Source organism: Schistocerca serialis, chromosome 2 (genome assembly GCF_023864345.2).
Source record: "Schistocerca serialis cubense isolate TAMUIC-IGC-003099 chromosome 2, iqSchSeri2.2, whole genome shotgun sequence".
In the NCBI taxonomy this organism is placed as follows: domain Eukaryota; kingdom Metazoa; phylum Arthropoda; class Insecta; order Orthoptera; family Acrididae; genus Schistocerca; species Schistocerca serialis.
In genome coordinates, this window is record NC_064639.1 from 726,638,031 (window position 1) to 726,658,945 (window position 20,915).

General features: G+C 40.9%; 1 protein-coding gene across 1 annotated transcript in view; it reads right to left on the reverse strand.

Moving 5' to 3' along the window:
* LOC126456370 (esterase E4-like) overlaps positions 1-20,915 on the reverse strand; it is a 170,742-nt gene that overhangs the window by 125,939 nt on the left and 23,888 nt on the right. Inside the window, exons 3-5 of the mRNA XM_050092124.1 lie at positions 12,961-13,161; positions 10,096-10,237; positions 3,172-3,357 (exon numbers count right to left, since the gene is read on the reverse strand). Coding sequence (XP_049948081.1) covers positions 3,172-3,357; positions 10,096-10,237; positions 12,961-13,161 — 529 coding nt within the window. The remainder of the gene's footprint in view (positions 1-3,171; positions 3,358-10,095; positions 10,238-12,960; positions 13,162-20,915) is intronic.

The following is a 20,915-nucleotide window of genomic DNA, read 5'->3' on the forward strand; positions in this document are numbered from 1 at the left end:
TGATGAATTAAATAAAAATTTAGTTTCTACAGGAAATGATATAGCTTTATTGGCAAATGCCTTTCCGAGATTGAGTCAATAATTAAATCACTGAAGACTAAAGGACTCTCATGATTATGATGGAGTGCCTAGCAGAATTTTAAAGTACTATGCTGCACATGTTAGCCCTGTATTTAGCCATATTTGTAATTTTTCCTTTAGGAATGGGCAGTTTCCTGAGCGATTAAAGTACTCAATAGTAAAGCCGCTTTATAAAAAGGGAGAAAGGGGTAATTTAGATAATTTTAGACCTATTTCTACGCCATCAGTGTTTGCAAAAGTTACTGAAAAGGCTGTGTATGTAAGGGCAATTGATCATCTTACATCACACAATTTGCTATCAAATGTACAGTTCGACTTTACAAGTCGTTTAACAACTGAAAATACCATGTTCTCTTTTGTCTGTGAGGCACTGGATGGGCTAAAAAAAGGTTTCGAACGCTTGGCATATTGTTTGATTTACCTAAGGCGTTTGAGTGTGTTGAATGCAAAATATTGCTCCAGAATATGGACCAATACAGAATGTGGGGAGTAGCTCACAATTGGTTCACCTCTTACTTTAGCAACAGTCAGCAAAAGGTCATTGTTCACAATGTTGATAACGGCTGTGATGTGGGGCCAGAGTGGGGCACTGTGAAGTGGGCGGTGCCCCAGGGACCAGTGTTGGGGCCACACCTGTTCTTTATTTATATAAGTGATATGCCCTCTAGTATTATGGGTAAGTCTAAAATATTTCTGTTTGCTGATGACACTAGCTAGCTTGGTAGTAAAGGATGTTGTGTGCAACACTGGTTCGGTTTCAAATAGTGTAGTACATGACCTAAGTTCATGGCTTGTAGAAATAAACTAACGCTAAATCATAGTAATACTAGGTTTTTACAGTTTCTAACACAGTTAAAAAAAACCTGGCGTTTTAATTTCACAGAACAGGCAAATAGTTAGTGAAACTGAACAGTTCAAATTTATAGTTTTTCAGATAGACATTAAGCTGTCGTGGATAGCACACATTCAGGATCTTGTTCAAAAACATAACACTGCCATTTTTACTGTTAGAACGGTATCAGAAGTGAGTAATCGTTCGACACGAAAATTAGTGTACTTTGCTTAGTTTCATTCGCTTATGTCGTATGGTATTATATTTTGGGGTAACTCTTCCCATTCTAAAAGCATATTTTTGGCTGAGAAACGGGCGGTTCAGGCAATAAGTGGTGTAAGTTCACGAACCTCTTGTCGACCTCTGTTCACGAGTCTGGGTACTTTGACATTAGCCTCTCAATATGTATATTCCTTATTGTCGTTTCTTGTTACCAATATTAGCGTATTCCCAAGAATAAGCAGCTTTCACTCTGTTAATACCTGACAGAAATCAAACCTGCATTTGGATCCGACTTTCTTAATTCTTGTGGAGAAAGGTGTGCAGTATACAGCTGCATCCATTTTCAATGAAGCTACCACTCGAATTCAAAAATCTTAGCAGTAATCCACGCGCTTTCAAATCAAAACTGAAGAGTTTCCTCATGAGTCACTCCTTCTATTCTGTCGAGGAGTCCCTTGAAAAATTATGGTGATTCTTGTTGTATTGTTTATTACGTTTACTTAAACTTATGGACTGACATTTTTCAGATTCATGAACATTTATTTTTATGTGTTATTACGTTTATGTTGTGTATAATGACCTTTTGCTTAGTGTTGCTAAAGTAAGAGGTGAACCAATTGTGAGCTACTCCCCGTATTTGGTAATGGTCCAACTTCTGGAGCAATATTTTGTGATCAACACAATCAAACGCTTTAGTTAAATCAAAAAATATGTCTAGCGTTCGAAACTTTTGTATAACCCATCCACTACCTCACAGAGAAAATAGAATATAGGATTTTCAGTTGTTAAACAACTTCTAAAGGCGAACTGTACATTTGATAGCAAATCGTGTGATATAAAATGATCAATTATGCTTACATACACAGCCCTTTTCAATAACTTTAGCAAGCCCTGATGGCACAGAAATAGGTCAAAAATGGTCTACATGATCATTTTCTCCGTTTTTATAAAGCGGCGTTACTACTGAGTACTTTAATCGTTCAGGAAACTGCCCATTCCTAAAGGAAAAATTACAAATATCTCTAAATACAGGACTAACATGTGCAGCACAGTACTTTAAAATGCTGCTAGGCACTCCATCATGTCCATAAGAGTCTTTAGTCTTCAGTGATTTAATTACTGACTCAATCTCTCCATTGTCTGTATCACAGAGGAGTATTTCATACATCAATCTCACAAAGGCATTTGCCAAGACAGTTATGTGATTCCCTGTAGAAACTAAATTTTTATTTAGTTCACCAGCAATGCTCAGAAAATGATTGTTAAATTCTGTACATATAACTGATTTATCACCAACAGAAATATTTTTACTACCAATTGACTTTATATCGTCGACTTTGTGCTGCTGGCCAGACACTCCCTTCAGAACTTAGCATATGGTTTTAATTTTATCCTGTAAATTAGCTATTCTATTTGCGTATCACATAATCTTTGCTGTCCTAATAACATTTTTAAGCAGCTTAAAATACTGTTTGTAATGGGCTACTATAGCTTGATTGTGACCACGTCTAACATTTTAATGTAATCACTGCTTTGTTCTACATGATATACTTATCCCACTAGTCAGCCACCTGGGCTGTCTATTACTGCTACCGTCGCAGGTAGCAGAGGAGAACCGTTCCGGAATATATATATATATATATATATATATATATATATATATATATATACTGTAGGTAACATATTTGATTAACGTCTCAAGATCGCAGATTAATGGAAGTGTGTGATTAGCCATCGCCAGTGTGAAATGTTACCACATTAATAACCGGTGTAGCCGACAGAAAGTTTATATATATATATATATATATATATATATATATATATATATATATATATATATATATATGTGTGTGTGTGTGTGAGGTAAAAATATTATAACTGACGATCACGTCTGTACTCAGGTTACGAGTTACGCCAAAGAAGAGTTTGTTTTGACGAAGGCAGTTGACGACGTGCCGAGCTGTTGGGTTCACTGATTAGTTGATTACGCTGTTGAAATGATGAAATTCTACGGCATTCAGAGACTGTGATCTGACCTTTGGAGAGCGGCGACAGCATGTGGAAGATGACGGAGGCGGCCCCTGCACTTTGTCCCGCTAGGGTGACACATCCGGCGTCGCCACCGAACGCAGCGATGTTGCGTCGCACCCACTGCAGAGCCAGCGACTGGTCACGCAGGCCCATATTGCCGGGCACCCCAGCCCTGGGCCAGCACAGGAAACCTGTGGCAAATCACATTGATATTGGACGGCATCTAGAACAATGGCAGCAGGTGATCGTTGGGGCCCATGTTGCAAGACACCAGAGTTTTAGATTGGCAGAGGAAACCTATGGGACAGCAAAGTGATGTTGCGTCTCACATCAGCACAAGAACCCCGTGGAAAAGCATGGCGGTGTTACACAGCACGCAGGACGATATCAGCGTCTCTCCGCACTCGCCCCTGTAGCGAGTTTCCCTAACAGCAATTTCGATCGCAGAGCGAGGTTTAGCATTTTACTGGGATATTGGTACAAGATTTGATGATATGAGGCTTCAAATCACAACTACTCCTCTTTATGCCAGCCAAATGAAGATGAAAATTTATTCCATCTCCTTGTTCGTAAGAGACAAAGGTGCTCCAAGCAAGTGTGATACGACCGCTGTTGTTTCTTTTTTTGTACATAAATGATCTGACGTGTAGGATGAGCAGCAGTCTGCGATTGTTTGCTGATGGCACTGTACCATATGCGAAAGTGACATCGTTGAGTGACCGTTGAAGGATAAGAATGATTTAAGCAGAATATCTATGTCGCGTGATGAATGGGAGCTTGTTCTAAATGTATAAAATTTAAGGTTAACAGAGATGAGTAGGAAAACCAACGCTTTGTTGTTCTAATACAATATTAAATATCTATGCATAACGATGGAAAACGATGTAAAGTGGAAACGATGGTGGTAGGGAGGGGAAATGGTCGACTTCAGATTAACAGTAGAATTATCGGAAAGTTTGGTTCATCTCTCAAGGAGTCGCTTACAGAACAACTGTATGACTTATTCTTGAGTATCAGACTGCTCGAGTATTTGCGATCCCTAACAGGTCGGATTAAAGGAAGACATCGAAACAGTTCAGAGGCGTGCTGCTAGTTCTGTTAACGGTATGTTCAATAAACACACGAGTATTACGGAGATGCTTCGTGGGGTAAGTGGCAATGTCTGGAGGTAAGAAGACGTTCTTTTCGAGCAACGCTTTTGAGACAATTTAGAGAATCGATATTTGCAACTGACTGCAGAGCGGTTCCACTGCCGACACGTAAATTTTGACTAAGGACTGTAAGTGAAATTAGGACTTGTGCAGAGGCATAAAGACGGTCGTTCTTCCCTCGCTTCACCTGCTAGTATAACAGGAAGGAAAATGGTTGATAGCGGCTCGAGGAACTCTCCATCAGGCACCATTTGGTGGCTTCCGGGGTATGTATGTAGCTTAGATATACAGGGTGTTCGCAAATTCCCGATACAAATGGCAGTGAGTGCATGGTATTTTGAAGAGAAACACATATCCAGAAACACACCGAATTCCTTCTACGATGATTTCAATTCAGATATGTAATGACGTCTGCTGAGGGTAGGAGAAAACTCTGTGTCGCTTGTCCTGGTATGCAAAAGGGTAGACAGGATGACGTGTTCTATGTCAGATGGTAATCTGATATCACTTAAAGTCGTATGCAATGTTTAATTTTCGAGACTCCTGAAGAGACAGAGGAAGATCTTCTGGCGCGAGTTCTGGCCGCTGCACCAGAAACTGAAGCGACACCAGGTGGGATGGAGTGTGTGCCAGAACATGCTCGTAGGTACAATGTCCACAACAACGTTGGTGGTCGCCACATCGAGCCGCTGTTGTAATGCATCAGTACTGTTCAGTACGATCAGTATGCTGGGTTGATTTTTGCTTTTAAATAATGTAAACACATAATATGTAAGTGTTAATACAAAAAAAATATTCTTAAGTGATAAATGGCTGTTTAGTTATGTTTCCCGTCGAATTGGTACCTAATAATTGTATTGCGTTACGCCTAACACAATTCATCAATCAGAAGTGAATGAGCTAAACATTTAAGTTGTAACTGTCCTAGAACGGAAACAATATGTTTCCGAACAGGGCTTCCTATTCAAAACATTATGTACTCACTCTCCTTACAAGTCCTAGAAATTTATAACGGGAATTTCCGGACACTCTGTAGGTATAGTTGTAGAATATATACCAGTTAAGGAGGGCGTACGAGAGTGATCATAAAAAAGGATGTTACCAAACCAAGCCGATGATCAACGCAAGTTCACTGCTGCAGTTTGTCAGGGTAACATAAAAAAAATTCTATCGAACACTGTTCTTTTGTAATGGTAAAGCACTATAGCAGCTGTTTTGTATTTGCGCTTCAATGGTCTTAATATGTTGATTCCATAATAGAGTGAAAAGCAACATGAACTGTATAAATGAGCAATACCTGGTATACTGCATGAAAATGTAGATTACATTTAAAGCTAAACGTTGATGACTGAGTGAGTAGCGTAAGTTCCAATATAAGACGCTTATAATGTTGTGACTACATAGACTTTCCCTGCGTCTTAGTATATCAGATTCTTGTCGGGTTTCCAGCCGGATCAAACTGTCGTTTGAACACAATATTTCAGCGGTCCACCTGGCCACCATCATTAGGTGACAAAAGCTATGCTGCCCTCGCCGATAAATGATTACAGTCGCAAATGACTGCACCTTTATATGCATCGAAGTACAACAGCGAATGCGTTAGATACAGTGCGCACGAGCTCAATCATACGTGCTGCCCCCTGGCGCAAAAAGAGTTGCAGCGCCTCCGGTGGTGAATACTGTTGAAAATGATATATCGTTACAAATGATTATTCATAGCCGGCCGAGTCAGATGCCGTTGTTTCTTCATATCTAATAAAACAGGATTCCACGTTTTACTTAGCGGGTATCCATGATCACTATTAATAATATTATCTGCTAGCCTGATTTCAACAGATTCTTTCAAAACATAATCCCAGTACCGTGAAGCATTTACAACTACTTGCGTCTCATTGTATAGCATCCTGTGTCCATCTGTAAGGCAATGTTCAGCCACCGCAGATTTGTCTGGTTGTAATAATCGCGTATGGCGATGATGTTCAATACACCTGACGTTGACGGTACAAATAGTTTGGGCAACGTAAATTTTCCTGCACTCACACGCTATTTTGTAAACGCCAGACTTCCTCAAACCAAAATCATCTTTAACCGAGCCAAGAAGTGCTGGAATCTTGGCTGGCGGACGAAAAACACATCTGATCTCATATTCCTTCAGAAGTCTACCTATCTTCGCGGACACTTTCCCAGCATACGGAAGAAAAGCCACAGACCTAAAGGTGTCTTCAGAAGGTTCAGGTAGAGGTCCAAACTCAAAAGCACGTCGAATTTGTCGGTGTGTATAGCCGTTATTATTGAACACGTCCTTAAGATATTGCAGCTCCTGTGGTAAATTCTCAGCATCAGAGACAGCATATGTTCGTTTAACCAAGGTCCGAAGGACTCCTGTACGTTGAAAAGGTGGATGGCAACTGGTAGCATGTAAATACCTGTCGGTATGAGTCGGTTTCCTGTAAACACTGTGTCCAAGAGTACCATCTTCTTTTCTATACACTAGTACATCCAAAAAAGGTAACTTTCCCTCCTTTTCAGTTTCATCGTGAATTTGATGTTCGGATGAAGACAATTAAAAAGGCCCAATAACCGGCGCAAAGAGTCTGTTCCATGTGGCCAAACAAGGAACATATGGTCAACATATCTCCGGAAACACGAAGTCTTCAGAAAAAATATTTTCAGAGCCATAACCTCAAAGTCCTCCATAAAAAGATGAGCGACTACGGGGGATAAAGGACTCCCCATAGCCACACCGTCAGTTTCTTCAAAATATTTGTCATCAAATAAAAAATAGGTGGACATCAGAACATGAAAGCAGAGCTTCGTTATTTCCATATCAAGTTTTTCATCAATTAAAATCAATGACTCTTCAAGAGGGACCCGAATAAAAAGTGACACTACATCAAAACTAACAAGTAAATCAGAGGTACCAAGACGAAGCAACCTTAAACGATGAATAAAATCCATGGAATTGGAAATATGGTGTTCATATTTACCCATATGAGGGCTGAAAGCCGACGCTATATATTTTGCCAAGTTGTAAGTTGGTGCACCCAGATTAGAAACAATAGAGCGCAATGGGACCCAACCCTTATGGATTTTTGGCGAACAGTATAATCTAGGTGGAACGGCAGCACCAGGACGTAGTTTTTTGATAGTGTCCTCAGGTAAGAAACTCTTCTTCAGAAGTGAAATCGTAGTCCGTTTTATGCGATCCGTGGGATCCTTCTATACTATACGATACGACGGATCCTTAAGTAAATCATACATCTTATTCACACAATCTGTCTTAGAGATTAAAATGGTGGACATTACCTTTGACTGCTGGTAAAATTAACAATTCAGGTTCCTCTCTAATAGGCCGAATGGCTGCTCGTTCGGCTGTTACTTTGTGGAGGCCGAGCTCGACGCAAGAGGTGAGAAACCTCCTGTCTAATCTCTTCCGCCTGTTCTTCCGGAAGACGAAAGACAGCTTGTTCAACAGAAGAAATGAATTCCATGGTGGCAATGCTTCTAGGCGCAAGTGCTAAGCTTAAACCTTTTTCCAACACTGAAACTGTGATATTATCCAGTTCCTTACTAGTAAGATTAATCACAGTCCGTCGAAAAGTATCGTTTCCTGATATCAAGTGTTGACGACAAAGACGTTGAAATTTAGAGCACTGCCTACTAGAAGCACTCCTGTGCATCCAATCTGATAAAGCCAAGGAGAGACGTCAACCCGCTCGCAAGATATTGCAGATATCAGTAAAAAAATGTCCAAGTGAAGATAAAATAAATCTTTGGATATAATATCCAATCGTCTACGAGTAAAACGGTTTCTCTAACTAAGGCCAAACTAGCTCGCTTTTTAATACTATTGGCCGCTTTTGTATTTACGTAATGGACAAAACTGGCAAATTTTGATATAATACCTTCGTCACGACATCTCAGTAAAAAGATGAGGGTACTCAGCAGCTTCCCTTTCTTCTTGCGAAGTTTATCAAACTTACTGACGAGTTGAACCATCTCCTCCCCGTAGAGGCACTTGATGTGACTATGAGGACTTTCCCGGCGTATTATCGAGAGCAGCGTAGCTTTTCTCACCTGATGAAGGCGGCCAGCTGGACCGCTGAAATATTGTGTTCAGATGACAGTTTGATCCAGCTGTAAACCCGACAAGAATTTGATATATTGACTCATTATATTCAGTTGTTCCGTTGGCAAGTCTTTTTAAGAAGCCGCAAACAGAGCTCCGTCCCCAGGTTCGAAAAACTTACAGTGAAAATATATCAGTATAGCACGATAGCTAGCCAGTGGTTTTTATCTTATTTGTGATAGGAAGTTAACCAGTTTCTACGAAGGACAATTCAGCAGTTGGTCTAACACAGCACCACTGAAGGATTCACAGCGTTTTCAAACTTATGTATGCCACATATTTCAACTAATACATATTTTAAATAAATGTGTTAATATTTTATTCACTTTGTAGATGTCTGCTTTGTTAAGCAACCTTGTAAACTATTGACACAACAGATGTAGAGAAGTGCAAAGCTGTACACTTCAAGAGTCTTATAAGTGTTATCCTTTGACCAGAGGTTTAATGAGGCACCATTAGTATGAGCCATGATATGAGGTTGACAGTATGTAGAAATATGAAAATGAACTACATATACTCAGCAAGTGCCAGCTTAAATTCATTGGTGGAGTATGGAGAAGCTTACGTTTCTATGCTTAAGACATTACTTATAGACAATGTGTGATGCCGCACAGTCCATGACTGAAGCGCCTTAGACCGCTCGGCGAGTATGCTTCTGCACCCTCTGTTGATATACTGAATCCCATTCCTATAAACGTGACTCAGAAGCAGGACGGCAGCTCGGATTATGTGACTAACATGCGCACATCGTGGCTGCGACACTTTATCTTGTAACAAGCCGCAGGGGAATATTATTTTCCATAATTACGCACTTTTCAATCTTATGCTTAACAAAACTTATTGCATGTTTAACATTTTTTGTGACACCACAAATAACACAAATCTAAAGGCTGCCATTTCAGCGAAATACCTTGGAATTACAATTGCAAACTACTTAAACTGGATCTATCACGTATGTAATGTGAGAAAGGGAACCAAAGACTGTCTTCTATTGGCAGGCGTAACAGGTTTGTTAAAGAGACTTGTAATAGTACGCTTGTCCGTCCTTAGCTAGTGTTGCTTTGCAGTATGGAATCGTTACTAAATAGGATTGACGGAGGACATCCAAAAAGTTCAAAGAAGGGCAACTCGTTTTTATCATCGCGAAATACGTGAGAGGGTGTCACGGATACGATGCAAATTGGGCTGGCAGTCATTAAAACAAAGGCGTTTTTCATTACGGCGAGATATTTTCACTAACTTTCAGTAGTCAACTCGCTCCTCCGAATATGAAAACGTTTTATTGACACCAATCTACATAAGAAGGAATTATCATAATAATAAAGTAAGAGAAATCAGAGTTAGTACGGAAATATTTAACTGTTCATATTTCCCACGCGCTTCGGGAGTGGAACGGTAGAGGAGTAGTCAGAAGGTGATACGATAAATCCTCTGACAGGCACTTAAGTGTGAACTGCAGGATAGTCATCTAGATGTAGGTTACGATGACAATTCAATCGGGTCAGCTTCGCCATTATATTTGGTGCCATCAAGAGAATTTTGATGTAAAAATATTTAATACCAAACTCTGTTCACCCGCTATCAGGACGACTATGCTACAGATGAGTTGAGAGACATTCGCCTGTTCTTGCAGACACATCTTGACTTACCGAGGGCGCCGAGTCGGTAGTTTACGGTGACGACGACGAGCTGTTGGTCGAGCAGCACGTCCGGCTGGTAGAGGCGGCTGCTGCCGTTGGCGAACGACCCGCCGTGGATCCACACCAGCACAGGCTGCGGCTTGCCTTCCAGCTGCGGGAACAGGCCGATCGCACATGTAGCACGTCTTAACCTCGAGTAGTACGGAATTTTGGTAACTGTACAGGGACTAGCGACATTTGACGATAACTGCTTTGACAGAAGACACTAATATTCTGTTTGATATGCGATAAAACTTAAAATTCCAGACGCGTATAGTGGGTTTTGTATTTAAAAAAACCACGTCCACAAACATGGATGGAAGTATTCACTCGAGATTACGATTTTGCAGCTCACTACATTTTATAGTTTGTGAGACACATCGTCTCTATCACGAAAGAAGGATAAAAACAAGAAAACTTCACAAAACAGATATCGCCTGGACAAATTATTCACAGAACTCTGTAAATTTTCTATATAACGAAATTAATACAATGTTTACGTGTCCCTGTCATTTATTTTCTTTGTAATTGATTCAATATTCCCCCTTCGCCTCATTCGTCATCCCATAGTATGATGATGAGTAAAGAAAATATACATTGAATTATAATGCAAATAAATCTGAATCCTGCCTTGAGAGCTACTGTTTTGATGGTGCCAACAACTGTAAAACTAAGCTAACAGTCCACGCGTGTGCTGCCGATCTATAGCGTCCAACGGGCACAATATTTCGGCGATCAGACATGCCGCCATCGTCAGGTGCGTTGAACTGTCCAGTTCGTCAGCGCACCTGACGATGGCGACTGCATAACTTCAGTGTAGTGTGGGACCGCTACGTTAAAAAACAATGGGTAGCCGCTGTCGTGTAAGACGACTTTTTTTTACACCTTCGCATAATCTAAAAGGTTGTGGTACTTTCTTATTAAATTAATAAAGTAGTATCTGTAATACCTGATTTTATGTAAATGTATGTGCACTCTGTCTCAAGAGGAGCTTTGCTCGATTTTGTAACTTTTTATAAATGTACCTTTTCTTTTTGTCTTATTACATGGTCATGGATATTGAAGGTTTTATTTCTGCAGACAGAACAACATGACTACCACATGGAAAATCGAGGAAATTTGCGTTTTAATAGAACGAACACAAGTAATTTACGCACGTCCATTTTACTGAACAAACTGTGTGGTTTGCGAACCAAATAAGGTCGACAACTGCCGTTGGAGAGCGCTGAGAGCGCAAAATCACGTTAACCAGATCGTCCCGTGTGCCGACGGCGCTGTGCTTCGCGATGATGTATTTCCCGTCCGCATCCACGTTCACGTCAGCGTTAGTTGTCTCGTCCCATGTAATGGCAACCTTAAGAACTATGAGCAGTTGTTCGTTTTCGCTACTGTGGAGCACATCTCTTCTACTGTAAACTCTTTGGTTCCTCTGTTTTGAGAGTCTTTATTATGAAGCAAAACAATAAAACAATTGCAGGAAATATGGGCTCTAAAGTACTTACTTTAAGAGCAGCACTTGTTCATCTTCACCTACTGTGGAAAACATAGCTTTTATGGTAATCATTTTGAAACCCCATATTTACTGGACAATTTCTCTTGTTTTGGTGCGTACTAAATCCTCCTAAACCATGAAAAGAAAGAGCTTGCAATACGAGGGACGGATTTCACAGTACGGAAGATGAACACGTGCTTATATCTCTTAAGGTATGCATTTTACAGTCTATGTTTACTAGAGCTTTTTCTTCGTTTGGTTTGCACTACCAACTATCAAAGTTCGGCGCTGGAGCTGTGGTTTACCCCATATACGTTGGTGGCAGCATAATGGTGACACGAGCTTCCCACTAGGCAATGAAGGCCCGAGGGATGTCTATCGGGTGCCGTATCGTCCTCTACTTTGTGGCGTCGTGTGCATGCGGTAAGGAGGGTCATGTGGTTGGTCAATACCCTGCTCTCCCGGACGTTTTCCAGACGTTGGAACCGCAGCTATTCAGTCAAGTGTCTCCGCAAATGGTATCACGAGGCTGAGTGCTGCTCGTACTAGTCCTCCCACCAAGGAAAAATCCTTGGCAGTACTGGGAATCGAACTCAGGTCCCTGGCATAGCAGTCATCTGTGGTGACCTCTCAGCTACATACGTGGACTAATGGTCACACAGTCATCTTCAAATGTTGGTTGTGTAAATTTACTAACATAACTCCGCGAGACCTCCACCGTCTTTCTTCGAATGATTGCCTTGTCAGTTCCCTGAGCATCTACGATCCTAGCATCGTGTCTCTGAATTCGCCCGACGTTTACTGCCGTTTGTGCGTGACAAAGACTCAAAGTATTGGATCAGTACACTAGAATTAGACGCAGTAGCATCTTTTCTGTGATTTCCTCTGCAGATGCACTGTGCCCTTCCAGAACCTTCTCAACAAACCTTTGTCTTCCATTCGCTCTCCGTAATACCAATGATACCTCAGCGTCCCAGTTCCATTAAATTCGTATACGATGCGACACGCTTGAGATATTCACCACTAATGTTGTAATTCGATACTATTGTGGAGTACAATAATGTTCACGAAGTTAAAAATCACAGAATGTCGCGGTTATGTAGATCCTCACTCCCAGTACGGTGGCTGCTGAAGTATATATGTAAACAAGCATGGGGAATACGTACTCTTCACCAGAAAAGTTGCCAAAATACACGAAGAAACAAAACCTTTTCAAATAGCTGGCGGTATCTATTCTTCGGAGTCCCACGGGGAGTAAGACTGTACACGTTTGCTTTACCTGTTGCCACAGCATTCTGCAGACAGCTGTGTCTCGCAGTGTTTACCTGGAACCCCGAGCTCACCTGCGTGGTGTAGACGTTGAGGGTGAGGCAGTCCTCGTGGCCCACGACGCATCCGGAGCGATGGTCCAGCTGGGGGCAGCCGTGTCCTGGCGCCGACGCGTTCAGCACGCCCTGCCACGGCTCTGCGGCCTGCGGCGCCTGTGGAGCACACAGCCGCTGGTAACAACGCCCTGCCAGCAGGAGGCTCACATGCCACAGCAGCTAGCAAAAGTATTTTATACGGACTAATGTGACTACATTTTCACGTTTCTTTGCTTCGTGGATGGGCTGTAGGTAGCGCTGCACAGAAACGTATCCAAGGAGGGGTAAGATTATAAAACGTGCCGTGTACCATCTACATCTACGTGATTACTCTGCTATTCACAATAAAGGGTCTGGCAGAGGGTTAAATGAACCACCTTCAAGCTGTCTCGCTGCCGTTCCACTCTATAACGGCGCTCGCGATATCTCATCTTAGCAGTTGTTCTTGATTGAAATTCCGGAATATTTACTTCGTCTTCTTTCGTGAAGGAGTTTCGTAAAACCGTGTTTAATAACTCTGCTTTAGTGGCACTATCATAATCAGTGACTTCACCGTTGTTATCACGCAGTGAAGGTATTGATTGCGTCTTGCCACGTGTGTGCTTTATGTATGACCAGAATCTCATTGCGTTTTCTGCCAGATTCAGAGACGGAGTTTCGTTGTGGAGATTATTATAATCATCTCGCATTGAAATACGCTCTATCTTTCTAACTTCTGTAAAACTTTGCCAATCTTGAGGATTTTGCGTTCTTTTAAATTTGCCATGCTTTTTCGTTGCTTCTGCAACAGTGATCTGACCCGTTTTGTGTACCATGGGGGATCAGTACCATCACTTATTAATTTATGTGGTATATATCTCCCTATGTCCGTCGATACTCTCTCTCTTTGAAATCATTCCACATCTTCTCTACTCGTACATGTTGCGTTCGGAAGGAGTGGAGACTTTCTCTTAAAAACGCGTTAAGAGTATTTTTATCAGCTTTTTTAAATAGACTTACTTTGCGTTTCTTTTTGATGGTTGAGACTGTTACGGTTTTCAGCCTAGCAGCAACTGTCTTATGGTCGCTAATCCCTGTATTCGTCATGATACTCCCTGTTTGTTCAGGATTAATTGTTGCTAAGAGGTCAAGTATGCTTTCGCAAACTTTTACGCTTCGAGTGGGCTCATGAACTAATTGTTCAAAATAATTTTCTGAGAAAGCATTCAGTACAATTTCGCATGACGTTTTATTCCTGCTGCCGGCTTTAAACGTATAATTTTTCTAGCATATCGAGGGTAGATTGAAGTCACACCGACGATAATTGTATGATTGGGGTACCTATTTGAAATGAGACTCAAGTTTTCTTTAAGCTGTTCAGCAACTATATCTTCTGAATCGAGGAGGGGGGGGGGGGGGGGCGGTCGGTATAACGATCCAATTAATAGTTTAGTCCGATTGTCACTTATAACCTCAACCCATACTATTTCACACGAACTATCTACTTCAATTTCGATACAAGGCAAACTACCTCTGACAGGAATAAATACTCCACCACCAACTGTATTTAACCTATCCTTTCTGAACACTGTTAGATCGTTTGAAAAAATTTCAACTAGGACTTGGAGCTCTGGTTCTTTCCCAACACAGCTACGACAATTTACAACTACAATACCGATCGTTTCTACAACTACCTTACTGTGATTTCCTGCCCCCATTTAGACGGACGCTCTTTCTGTGGTTTCCTGAGACTCTGTAACCTAAAAAACCGCCCATTCCCTTCCACACAGCCCCGCTACCCTTGTAGCCGCATCCTGCATGTAGTGGACTCCTGACATATTAAGCGGAACGCGGAAACCCACCACCCAATGGCGCAACTTAAGGAATATGCAGCCTACACGGTCACAGAGCCGCCATGGGCTAAATTGACAAGAACTACACAAAACTTACTGGAACTGAAATGATTTATACTTATCCTATGAGTAGCTTTAACGTAGATTATTTTGATACCTTTATTCAAGTAGGATATTCAAAGTCTATATTTTTGTGTTTCTGTTATGAATATGGGCTGACTTTTTTCACTCAATCATCTGACACTGCGTCCTTATACAACTAAAGCATGATAGAAGGTTTTACACGTGGAGACACGGGTAGATTTAAATTAGATTACTTAATGGTAAGAAAGAGAATTAGAAACCAGATTTTAAACCAGTAAACATTTCTAGCGGCAGAGGACGATTCAGATCATAATATGTTAGTAATGGACTGCTGATTTAATCCTCTGTAATACACGAAATGAGAAATTATCGTAATACAGCAAACGAAGCAAGTGAAAGGGAATCAATACGCCGTAAAAACTAAACCAACAAGAAGCGAAAACTGATACACCAGTAGTGGTTAGACGAGAAATGAAAGGCTGTAGAAGCACGTATGGCCATGGGAAAAACTGATACAGCATACAGAATAATTAAAATAATCTTTGGAAAAAGAGATATAACTGTTTGAATATTGAGAGCTCTGATGCTAACCAAGCATTAAGGACAGAATGAATGGCAGTAAGGTGGAAGCAATAAATGGAGCGCCTAGATAAGGGAAACAAGTTTGAAGGCAATACTATAGAAGGAGAAGAAGAAGTAAATGACGATGAACAGGGAGATACGATATTGTGACAAGCATTTTGCAGAGTGCTGAAGGGTCTAAGTCGAAACAAAACCTTTGCAATAAACGAAATTCCCTAAAAATTATTCAAATCATTGGGAGAGACAGCCTTGAATAAACCATTTCGTCTTGCATGCATGATCTATCAGGCAGGCGAAACAACCGCAGTATTCAAGAGGAGTATAATAAACCCTAGTCCAAAGAAGGCAGGTGCTGACAGGTGTGAATATTACCGAATAATCAGTTTAATAAGTAATGGTTGCAAAGATACCGATAAAAATTATTTACAGGAGAATGGAGAGAATGTTAGAAGCCGACTTCGGAGAAGCTCTGTTTGGCTTCCGGAGAAATGTAGGGAGACACGACGCTGTACTTACAATACGACTTAACCCCAAAAGATGAACTGTAGCAACGCAAATCTAAAATGGACTTTGGAGAAAAGAGAAGTATCTGCATGAATATTAATTATGTTTTTATACCATTTGCAAATTTACAAATAGCTTTTGACGATGTTGACTGAAATAAACTCTTTGAAATTCTGAAGGCAGCAGGGTTAAAATACAGAAAGAGAAAGGTTACCTACAACTTCGTAGAAGTCAGACTGTTATAAAAGTCGAAAGATATGAAGGGGAAGCAGTGGTTGAGAATGGAGTGAGACAGCATTGTAGCCTATGTCAGATGCTGTTTCATCTGAACATTGAACACATAGTAAGGAAGTCAGAGAGAGATTGGCAAACGAAGTTAAAATTCAGAGAGAAAAAAAAAGCTTTCTTATTTGTCAGTGACACTAACTCTGTCAAACACGGCGAAGGACTTGGAGCAGTAGCTGAACGAAGTGGATAGTGTCTTGAAAATAGGGTCTAAGACGAAAGTCAATAAAAGTATAAAAAGCACACTGGACTGTAACAGCATCAAATCAAACGGGTGCTGTGGGGATTAGCAAATGAGACGAAGAGAGTACGTCGATGAGTTTTGCTATTTGGGCAACAAAAAAACTAATGAGGGCCAAATTAGAGAGGCCATAAAATGCACACTGGCTGTATAGAGAAATGTGTTTGTGAAAAAGAGCAGATTGTTAAAATCTAACATAAATTAAATGTTGGGAAATTATTTCTGAAGCGTAGCTCGCATGGAAGTATAACGTGGCTGATAAGCAACTCAGACAAGAAGCGAACAAAAGCTTTTGGAATGTGGTGACACAGTAGAATCGTGAAAATTACATGGAATCGGTTGATAGTACGCATCCTGAGATACGAAAGAATCGTCAGTTTGGTAACGGATGGTGGGGAGGGGGGGGGGGAGAGGTAAAAATTGTAGAGGGAGACCAAGGATTGATTACAATATTTATTTATGTATTTATTTATCGAATATTTAGCCTGGCCAGATTACGGTTTAAGTCCCTCTCTTACATCTGATCAGGAACAACACATTCCAAAGACATTACAAAAGGTTCACAATAATAACAGTAAAATAATAATAACAATGTTTTGTTTCCAGGGCTCTCGGGTGTCCAGCCGGAAGCGATCGTTGAAGTCCCACGATTTTTCGCGATGGAATTCCATCAGAACCACCTGATGATGGCGGAAAGGTTATTCGCCGAAATATCATGAGACTTCAACGATCGCATCCGGCTGGACACCCGAAAGCCCTGGAAACAACACATACGCCGGGAAAGCCTCAGCTCACATAATAAAAATAATAATATTTGACGCTCCTAATAATAATAGTAAAGGGCATTTAGAATGATATAGATTAACTACCACATGGCAGTCTTATATGAAGTCCAGAAATAATTTCACATTGTTGAGAATGAGTGTTTCTTATGTGGTGTTCAGATAACAGTCTAAGAGTTGAAGACAAATAGGACGGATCGCAGTGATTGAGAAGACGATTGAGGAAACATGGAATATGACAGTCTCTACGAGTTATCAGCACGGTGCCACGATAATTATTCGTAGGCTGGTGGAAGCGATTTGGTCGAAAAAGCCTACGTCACAAATGTATAGTACCGGGTGATCAAAAAGTCAGTATAAATTTGAAAACTGAATAAACCACGGAATAACGTAGATAGAGAGGTACAAATTGACACACATGTTTGGAATGACATGGGGTTTTATTAGATCCAAAAAAATACAGAAGTTCACAAAATGTCCGACAGATGGCGCTTCATATGACCAGAGTAGCAATAATTAGCATAACAAAGTAAGACAAAGCAGAGACGATGTTCTTTACAGCAAATGCTCAATATGTCCACCATCGTTCCTCAACAACAGCTGTAATCGAGGAATAATGTTGTGAACAGCACTGTAAAGCATGTCAGGAGTTATGGTGAGGCATTGGCGTCGGATGTTGTCTTTCAGCATCCCTAGAGATATCGGTCGATCACGATACACTTGCGACTTCAGGTAACCCCAAAGCCAATAATCGCACTGACTGAGGTCTGGGAACCCGGGAGGCCAAGCATGACGAAAGTGGCGGCTGAGCACACGATCATCACCAAACGACGCGCGCAAGAGATCTTTCACGCGTCTAGCAATACTTTATTTATTTATTTTTTTCGTTCTAATAAAGCCCCATGTCATTCCAAGCATGTGTGTCAAATTTTACCCCTCTATCTACATTACTTCGTGGTTTATTAAGTTTCCAAATTTATACTGACTTTTTGATCACCCGGTACACAAGCATTCGTCACTAGTTCCACCCTGCGTGAGATTTCGTACGAAAATCCTTCAACAATCGCATCACCGTAGTCAAATATGGGGAGTATTAGTATCTCTAAGAGCTTTTTTTCAGCTGGTTAGAAAATACTTTTTTATATTTCCGTAGCGAGTGAAGTGATGTCGGCACCTTCTTACAGACTGCAGCTGTGTGTTCAGTCCATTCTAAGTGATGGCCAAGAATTGTGCCAAACCTGTTTGCCGTTCTGCTCCGTTTAGGATTAATAGTAGAAGAGATTCTCTGAACTTAGGGGTAATAAGTCTTTTGTGAGCGACTGAGGTTACTTGCGTTTTAGATGGGTTAAGTTCAAACCTACGTTCTGCGAACACTCAGATAGGTGAAGTAAATCGGTATTTACATGCTGGATGGCTGTTTACAGGTTTGTTGGACTTGCGTTTAGATATAACTGAAGGTCGTCTACGTGTAGCTGATATTTGCGATGGAAGAAAATAGTTGACACGTGATTAACACATAATTAGAAGAATAATGAGTTCAATACAGATCCTTGTAGGATCCCGGATACTACATTCCTCCACTGCGACCTTTTTGTTCCAGTCATTACACACTGTTGGCGAGATGTAAGGTACGAGCAGAACCACTGTACAGCACTTGAAGGAAAGGTTTGACTTGCGAGCTTAGCAAGTAGAATATCAGAGATGGTAGTGCCGAAAGCTTTGTTGAAATCCATAAAACACCTGCTACTTGTTATACGTCCATAGCTTGTTACAGTTCGTCAGTTACTTTTGTAAGAGCAATCATTGTGAAGTGATTTTGCCGGAAATCGGACTGGTATTCCTCTAGAAGATAGTATGGTGTTACTTAGTAAGCTGTTCGTGAGCTGTGTATTCATTCATTCTTGATTTTATGAATTCCCGCTTCCGGGCTTTTGGAAGGTGTGTGCTATTTTGGGCAGTAGAAGATAGACAAAAAACAGATCGTTCGCGCTGTTATTTTATAGTGTCCTCTAGCTGCCGAACAAATTCAAGCGATTGACTTCCTGATCAGCTCCACGTCTGCAGATACAATTTTCTGTTTGTACCAATCACTGCATTAACCAACGGTTTTCATCCTTGTATATTTGTCAATTGAAAATATCAACATGGCGAAATACTCAATTAGATCCTCAACAGGAACTAGAGGTTGGGTTTGCCCATTCCTAAAGCTCGTAGATTTTTCTACAGGACGGCGGATCTACATCTACATCAACGTCTACAGGGTTACTCTGCAATTCATACTTAAATGCCTGGAAGAGTGTTCATCGACCCAATTCCATACTACTTCTCTACCATTCCACTCTCGAATGGCGCGTGGGAAAAAGGAACACCTAAATCTCTCCGTTCGAGCTCTGATTTCTCTTATTTTATTACGATGATCACTTCTCGCTACGTAGGTGGGTGCCAACAAAATATTTTCGCATTCGGAAGAGAAAGTTGGTGATTGAAATTTCATAAATAGATCTCGGCGCTAAGAAAACCGCCTCTGTTTCAGTAACTGCCACCTCAGCTCGCGTATCAAATCAGTGACGCTCTCACCTCTATTGCACGATAACACGAAACGAGCTGCCCTTCTTTGCACTTTTTCGATGTCTTCCGTCAATCCTACATGGTATGGATCCCACACCACGCAGCAGTATTCCGGCAGAGGACGGACAAGTGTAATGTAGGCTGTCTCTTTAGTGGATTTGTCGCATCTTATAAGTGTTCTGCCAACCAAGCGCAGTCTTTGTTTCGCCTTCCCTACAATATTATCTATGTGGTCTTTCCAATTTAAGTTGTTCTTAATTGTAATTCCTAGGTATTTAGTCGAAATGAAAGCCCTTAGATTTGTGCGATTTATCGTATACCCAAAATTTATCAGATTTCTTTTAGTACCCATGTGGATGACCTCGCACTTTTCTTTGTTTAGTGAAAATTTTCACTTTTCGCACCATACAGAAATTATCTCTAGATCAATTTTGTAATTGGAATTGATCGTCTGATGATTTTACTAGACGGTAAATTACAGCGTCATCTGCAAACAATCTAAGGGGGCTGCTCAGATTATCAGCTAGATCTTTTATGTAAATCAGCAACAGCAGAGGGCCTATGACACTACCGTGCGGAGCGCCAGATATCACTTCTGTTCTACTCGATGATTTACCGTCTGTCACTACGAACTGTGACCTCTCTGAGAGGAAATCATGAATCCAGTCACATAACTGAGACGATACTCCATATGCACGCAATTTGATTGATAGTTGCTTGTGAGGAACGGTACCAAAAGCCTTCTGGAAATCTAGGAATATGGAATCGATCTGAGATCCATTCTCGACAGCACTCATTACTTAATGGGAATAAAGAACGATATTTTCTGAATCCGTGTTGGTTATGTATCAATATGTCATTTTCTTCAAAGTGATTCATAATTTCGAATACAGTATATGCTCCAAAATTTACTGCAAATTAAGGTCAGTTATATGGGTCTGTAATCAATGGGTTACTCCTATTTCCTTTCTTGAATACTGGTGTGATCTGTGCTACTTTCCAGTTTTTAGGAACAGACCTTTCGTCAAGTGAGCTGTTGTATATGATTGCTAAGAA